The sequence below is a fragment of the Antechinus flavipes genome, chromosome 2 (genome assembly GCF_016432865.1).
Source record: "Antechinus flavipes isolate AdamAnt ecotype Samford, QLD, Australia chromosome 2, AdamAnt_v2, whole genome shotgun sequence".
Lineage (NCBI taxonomy): Eukaryota > Metazoa > Chordata > Mammalia > Dasyuromorphia > Dasyuridae > Antechinus > Antechinus flavipes.
In genome coordinates, this window is record NC_067399.1 from 251,951,765 (window position 1) to 251,959,449 (window position 7,685).

Sequence of the window (7,685 nt, forward strand, 5' to 3'; positions counted from 1 at the left end):
CTTAAGAAATGGACCTCAATTAAACTACTTTAAGACTACTATCTCTACTAGAGATATTAGAGATATCTTACAGTCATCTGAAGTACCTTCTTGGTCAAACAAGGACAATATCAATTTTAATTAAGGCACTAAACTACAAACCACAGGAAAGGACCTTATTGATACTAGAAAAAGGCAGGCCTTTTGTGTGGCAATCTTTTAGGGGAAAAAAAGGCTATGACAAACTTTACAAATTGCCTTATGTTCCATGGATTAAGATTAAACAAATACATACCTGCAATTAGATAAGTAGGGAGAAAAATTCTGGCTAATTACTCTGGAACATTCCCAAATGCCAATTGTAATCACCAGCACAAAATGTCAATACCCTTTCTTTGGGATTTTTAATTAAGCCAAAACTAAGTGCAAAGAAGGAAAAAAAAGTTTTTGGGTGGCTTTGGAACTACCCCCAGTATGTCACCAATTAAAAAAAAAAAAACTTGTTTGAAGTTTTACACTAGTTCTTAACCCTTAAATGCTTAGACAGGAAAACCTTTCAGTTCATTGATAAAGAAATTGTTTTGAAGCAGCCACTCATTATTTTTAGAAAATACTATGGGACATGTGAAGTACCAAATTTTCATGACTGATTTTACTACTACTACACATACAATTACCATATGCTAAGAGATTAACTTTAAGGAGAAATATTTTTAACATAAAATATCTATTTACATTAAACTAAAAAATGCTACTCTGGGCATAATCAAAAACAGGAAATACTTTGAGTAAGGTCTTTTGTATGCCTAACTGTTCTGAAAAAAATACCAAAATATTACATTCACAATATTTTTCTGACTTTTAAGAACTTTTAAATAATATTGCAGAATCGACAATCAGAAAGAAACTGGTAAGACTACTACATATATTAGCATTTTTGAAATAAAAACATCCTTCTATAAATATACTGGACAGTAGTTTCATAATATATTACTTTTACTACACTAAGATCCACTGAAATGAATAGCATATGCACACCATTGATTTCATTAGGTAGTAATAGTAAAATTTAATTAGGTGTTCTTTGTGTAATAACAATACTGCACTGAAAAATACTATAAATACTGGGAAAATACTTAAAATACATTTTGAAGACTGGGATGTTAGCCATGAATAATGTGATCTTTGTAAGTTTGTTTTTATGTTCACTGTATTACAGTTTTGCTATCTCAGTAGTTTTTAAAAGTAGACCCTGAAAAGAGTAAAAGCTTTCAAAGACTTAATTAAGCAGTCCTGAAAATAGGGGGTGTGTCATTCTATTTTTCTGTCACCTTTAGAAATCAGATCTCCCTATCATAGGAACTCACATCACTTGATGATAAAAGCAAAAATTATATATGGTGAGATAAGAACACATTATACCTAACTACTAATAAGACAAGGTTATACCTCTGGAACTTTTTTTTAATTTAAATCCAAGATTGTTTTAATATACATTTGCATAGTGAAGTAATTTGTCTCCTGTGACATACCTGCTGCTATAGAGCAAGTAGTTTGCTGTCTGTGGCAGCAGGGGCATACAGGGACAGAGGTTAAGCAGCATGTTTGATTTATTCACACAATCACAAAATTACTTTAAAATTCAAAGACACAATGAAGAAGATTAAATAGAAATATGTATAAGCAGCACACCATCATGTTATGGAGAGAAAAATCTCTCACAAAAAAAACCACAGACTTAAAATGCAAATACAAAGAATTAAGCAGTAGAAAAGTCTATAAGACAGGTCTACTTAGCATGCCCCAGTATCTGCAGCTTATTATATTGGTAAAAAGGGTAAATGACCTTTTCATTTTAAATGAGAACAAGAACTTTCTATGACTTACAACTAAAGTCAAGTACTTGGATCATTTGCTTTTCATCACAATAAATACTGCAATGCTTTTCTTACCTGGGGGTAGTTGAAAATTTTGAATATTTGTAGGATTCTGAGGTGGTTGAGGCAGACGGGGTGCTAAAACTGTAGGAGTCAACGTTGCTCGGATACCACCTGTAGTAGCTGTTGGAGTCCTTGGCAGACTTTGTGCCACTGTATTGGCAGTGCCTTTAGCCATTCCTGTAGGGGTCCCAGGAGCTGGAGGAGGAGGTGGTATCCCACTAGGATTGGGGATGCCACCTTGCATAGTTTGCCCAATGATCATGTTACCCCCTGTGGTGGATTGGCCACTGGTTGTCAATGTTTGCTGTTGAGGTACTGCCTGCACTATAGTTTTAGGGGACTCTGATTTGATGACTTGCGTGGTGGCTGTGGCTGGCATACTGGAGCCAGGTTGGCTGTTCACAAGGGATGCTTGAAGGGAAACTCCAGAACCCACAGTAGCTACAGAAGCAGCAGCAGTAGCAGGCAAACTTCCCACACTGATAGTTGAATTGATCACAGTATTGCTCCCATTCTGGGTAGCTGCAGCAACAGAAGCTGCAGCAGGTCCTGCTGTGTGAATTGGTGGCCTCACTAGTGCCACGGTAGGTCCCGCACTTCCAATGCTGGAGGAGGAGATAACGGTGGGTGAGGAAGAGGAGGATACAGCAGTGCTGAGGAAAGAAGAAGTCTGGATGACAGTGTTAGAAGAAGCTGAAGGCAAAACAGCATTGACAGCATTTCCCTTCCCCAGCGGCAACACCACAGATCCTGGTCCGTTGTTGACTAGGGTGACAGCAGGTGCAGCAGCAGCAGCAGCAGCAGCCGGAGTCCCAGCAAAAGCAACAGCACTTCCTGAATGGTGAGAGTTCATCACGACGTTACTCCCATTCAAAGTTTGCACCGTGGTGGTGGTACCGATTTTGCCATTTCTGGAGGACAAGGCGGTTGCCATGGTGCTGCTGATGACCACCGATTTGCCCTGACTGATGGCAGCAGCCCCTGGAGCAGCAGCAGCAGCAGCTTCGGATCCTGCTGTGGTGCTGCTAGTGCTGGTGCTGCTGCTGCTGGTAGAGGTGGATGAGGAGGTTCCATCCAGCAGAGCTGAACCCTGGGACCTGGTCGTGTTGTGATTAATAACACCCCCTTGCACTCCTCCGGCCCCTGCAACAACAACAACAACAAGGAGGAGGAGAGAATAAAATAAAAAAAAAAAAAAAAAAAAGAGGGGGGAGGGGAAGGGGGAGGAGGTCTGGGGGCATTACTTCAGCCAAGACATGTTAATATTAATCGGAGACAAATTGGGGAATGGGAAAAATCGAGGGAGCAAAAGATGAGTTCTAGAGGGGTCTTCCTTCCGAACTGAGAGCTCTCTTAGTCCCCCGTTACTGAGACCCCCCACACCTGAGATGTCAGACCCTTGTACTCGGGATGTCAGCTCCTCCAGACCCTATCCCTGTCCGCCCTCTGGGATGGCTGGACAACCCAGGGGAAGAGGGATCCCCCTTTCCTTCCCTCTACCCCACCAGGGTCCCCTTGCTGTAGCCAGGGAGGGGTCTTGGCCCCCCATCCCTTGCCCCTTTGCTTCCCTCTTCCCCCGTGCACCCGCCCACGGAGGGTCCGGGGTTCCCCAAGGCCCGGGCACCCTCCTCACACCGGGTGTCCCCGGGAGGGTGTCAGGCCCCCCTCTGGGGAGGGGGGTCGGCAGGGTTGAGGGGGATCGGCCCTGGCTCCCCTCTCTCGCTCCCTCTTGGCTCCCTTTCCTCCGGCCGGGACCCGCCGCCCCCGCCGCCCCCCGCCGCCGCCGCTCTACCTGCTTTTGTGATCTCCTGGGCCAGTCCCATTTTGCTGCTCTCCGTCTGGACATTAGCACCGGCGGCGGCGGCGGCGGCGGCTCCTACTACTCCGGCTCCTCCAGGGCTGCCGCTCACAACATGGTTCCCCAGCCCCCCGGCGCCTCCGGCCCGGATCTCGGGCGTCCTGTGAGGGTGATGGTGGTGATGGGCCGTGCTGGCCGCCAGCTGAGACTCCAGAGAGCCCACCATGTCGCTCACCACTTTCTCGTCCACCTCGCTGTTGAAGAAAACCTCATCCAGCAGATCCGAACCCGCCGCCATCTTTTTTTACTCCGCCGCTTTGGCTAATAGCGACTGGGTGAGGAGGAGGGCTGTGTGGGGAAGGGAGGGGGGGGAGGGGGAGGGGAGCCGGGGACGGGGAGGGGAGGAGGGCCGCCAGGGAGGAGGGAGGCGGGGAGGTTCCTCCGCGGCCGCCGCGCAAGCGCGCCACGGCGGCGCGTCACCGCGGCCCCGGGATTCCAGCCCGTCCTGATTGGCTGCCCGGCGCGCTTAAAAGCGACGGCAAATGGCTGCTAGCGTTATTGAAGAGTGGAGAGGGGAAGCAGTCGGGAGACCGAAGGGCGGGGGGAGGGGAAAGAGTGTAGAGGGTGGGTGGGGAGGGAGGCGGCGACGACCTAGGCTATGGTGGCGGCTTGGGGGGAGGGGCGGATGCGGAGGTTTTGCCGCTGGCGGCGGCTATGGCTTGATACCCGGGGACCTGTGAAGACTGCCCCGGGGCTTGGCTACGGAGGGGTCGGAAAGAGCGCTGCAGCCGGGCCGGGCGGGGGAGGGAGAAGAGATGGGGCGGGGTGGGAAGATTTGGTGTGGGGCGGCGGCGGCGACAGGCGGTGGTTCGCTCTTTGTCTTTGCTTGCTCCAAAATGGCTGCGGGTTGAGTGTGGCTGGAGCGAGCGAGGGGTGAAGGGCGCCACCGCCCCGCACCTGTGCCGTCGCCGCCGCTTGCCAGCTGCGTGTAACTGAGACACCCCCGCCCAGCCCGAGCTCAAGGAGGAGGGAGGAAAGGAAGGCGGGGGAGCGGAGACGGAGACGGAGATGGGGGGGATGGGGGACGAGGAGAACGGCGGTTGAGGCCGCACACCCCGAAGCCAACCGCCATTTCACCCCGCGCGCACGGCGCGGCTTCCCTCGTTTCTCCGCATCGCCACCCCAGGGCCCCTGCTCAGGTCGCTGTCGGGACGCCCTCCTGAATAAACTGGGCTGCGCTGTGGGAAGAAGCGTCTAGGGGAGGAGAAAAGAAAGTGGGGCGGGGGAGGCTGTGGGCTGCGCCTCGGCCTCGTCACTCGTGTCGGAAAAGGTTGTTATTAGGGGGGCTGCGGGGGGAGGGAGGAAGCAATGCCGCTTGCCCGGAGCCTCGGGGCTGCCGGTGTGGAGGCGAGAAGGGGTGTCTCTCTCCCCTCCACTCACGGGTGTTCTCGCCCCCCTTGGCGCTGCCGACTACTCCCCACCCCCTTCTCGTCACTGACCCCCACGGAGTCTGCAAACTACCCCCCCAACCCGCTCCTCCTCGCCCGCCCCCCAAATACACACACCCCTTTCCCTTCCTCGGAAGGGGAAACACCCTCAAGAGGTGGGGAAATTTGGGGGGAGGCGGGGGGAGTCCTTTTCGGAAGAGTCATCCCGGCTGCACCGCCTCCCGGCTTGTTTGTATGGGGCTCCCCCGCGCCGGGCTGAGGAGGAGCCTAATCCTGGAGCAGGTTGTAGGAAGGAGAGAAAGATGGGGAGTATGAAGGGGTTGCATCCGAGCCATCGCGACAAAGCCTTAGCGGCCCTAGGAGGCTTTGCTACGCCGGGGAGATGACTAGGCTCGGGATAGGCAAGAATGCCTTTTACCCCGTTCCAGGGGAAAGAGAGGGGGGCGAAGTCCTCCTCCCTTCCACCCCACCCCACCCCGGGAAAAGAGAAGTTCTCGGCCAGCCGGGGGATCCCAATCCTATAATTGTCACCAGAGTTGCGCATCCTTGGGGGGGGGGGGGGGGGGGAAGGAGAGGATAGGGGGAGGGGAAAGATGCGGAATGAGGCTTTGAATGTGATTGCTCCCACGGCTGCAAAGGGAAATGAATGTACCTGACAGCGGTGCAGGCCAAACTTGAACTATCTTCGGGTTAACTTGATCGGAAGTGACATCTGAAAGGATCATAAAGCTTGACTACTCGATCCCCAGAGGGTTACTGTAGGTTGGTTTTAAGCCTTTTTTTTTTTTTTTTTTTTTTTTTTTACTTATCCCGCATGAAGATTGTAAACATGAGTTTATGAGCATTGTCCCAAATGTGTGCCTCCTGTGTTACCCATGCGGAAGAAATAATTCAAAGTGATTTCCTCACTTAAAAAACGCAGGTAATTACTGAGTACTCTAATCAGCTTACCATCTGTATTATGGCATTTTACATACCAACTCACGTTTATATGTATTAAGTCATTTCATGGATAAAGCATTTTTAACCTTGGCTTGTCATTTCCCTACACTATAAACCTGTGAACAAGCTGCTAAATAGAACGAGTTGTACTTTATTCCCTTACCTCTTGGTGGAGATTCGATTAGCAACCGGAAATGCAGGGGAGAAACTGGACATGGAAAAATCATCTATAAAGTGAAAAATCTAATCTTAATCATCTTGATTATTTCTCTTTAAAAGAGGTCGGATTATAACGAACTTCAAAAGCATCAGATTTTCTGTTGTATGTCTTAGAAGAATGACAAAGTAGCTTAGAGGGAAACAATGGTAATTACATGGTAACTTCTAGTTTTATTAGACTACAATAGGAGGAATGTGTCCTGCTTCTGGGGCTAAAGAGGGGCTGTGAGGAGCCAAGCTGTGTGGGTGGTAGTTTCTTTTTGTCTAAATATGGAAGGTCAAATAGTTGCTACACGCTTCCTGTTGAAGAACCTTAGTTTTTAAATGAATAGCTTTTAAAAGTTTGCTGTGCATTTGTTGTTCCTTGCTCAGTGTTACTATAATATAGTTATTCAGCATTAGAATTGTAAATGTTTTAATAAAATGCTTTGTTGGAAATGGAAAAGAGTTGGTTAAAATGTTATTTCCTTTTTTTAAAATGTGGCATTCTACCTCCCTCACCCCCAAAAAAGCCCAAATACTTTATGTAGTATCATTGTTAAAACTGTTGTTTGGAATAAACAATTGTCAATGATCAATAACAGCCTTATTTTGCTACCCTGAATACATACACTTAAAGTATGAAGTATGATTCTGTTCTAGATGTAGATATGTTACTGAATGTGGTGATCACTCACAAAATAGCCTATTTAAATTTTCAAACATCTTCCAAGTATTCAGAGATTCTAGATAAATTTCCTACTCTTCTTGCTCTTGTTCTGATTTATGTGTTTCACATAAATGTGTACTTATGTATGTATTTCAAAGTAAAATAAATTTCTCAATCTCCTAAAGACTTGTATGTCTTCCTATCTTTCTCTCTGCCTAGAGAGCGCCTGGGAGACCTTTCTTTTGTTGAATTACTTATCCTTTAAAGTCCAAACTAAAATATCACAAGCACCACCACCAAGTAACTATATAACCTATGTAACATTTTATTTCTGCATTTCACTGTACTTATGCAGTATTGTGTATTGTGGACATTTTTGTTTGGTTAGCTATAAACTCAATTGAGGCAAAACTTTTCTATTTGAATTTTATCTCCGATGCCTTTCTGGTGCACAGCACTGTGCTTTAACAAATGTGGATAAATTTGATTGTTGGAAATTGGAAATAGTTTTTAAAGTACCTATATAGTTAAGAGTTGTCACTAGGCCAGAGCTTTTGGAGGATTATTTTTAATATATAAGATTTCTCCTGTGCTCTGCAGTGCGAAATTTAAAGCAATTTTAAATTCCTTAACTTTTAAGTACTAGGAATGCTCAGTACTGTGATCCTGCCAAGATATAGCCCTGCTATATGTACTAATTATGTCTAATA

At 47.2% G+C, this 7,685-nt stretch overlaps 1 protein-coding gene across 1 annotated transcript in view; it reads right to left on the reverse strand.

Annotated features, from left to right (window-relative positions):
- TAF4 (TATA-box binding protein associated factor 4) overlaps nt 1–4,053 on the reverse strand; it is a 147,092-nt gene extending 143,039 nt beyond the window's left edge. Inside the window, exons 1-2 of the mRNA XM_051976683.1 lie at nt 3,712–4,053; nt 1,932–3,062 (exon numbers count right to left, since the gene is read on the reverse strand). Coding sequence (XP_051832643.1) covers nt 1,932–3,062; nt 3,712–4,015 — 1,435 coding nt within the window. The 5' untranslated portion in view covers nt 4,016–4,053. The remainder of the gene's footprint in view (nt 1–1,931; nt 3,063–3,711) is intronic.
- Between the last annotated feature and the right edge of the window lie 3,632 nt (nt 4,054–7,685).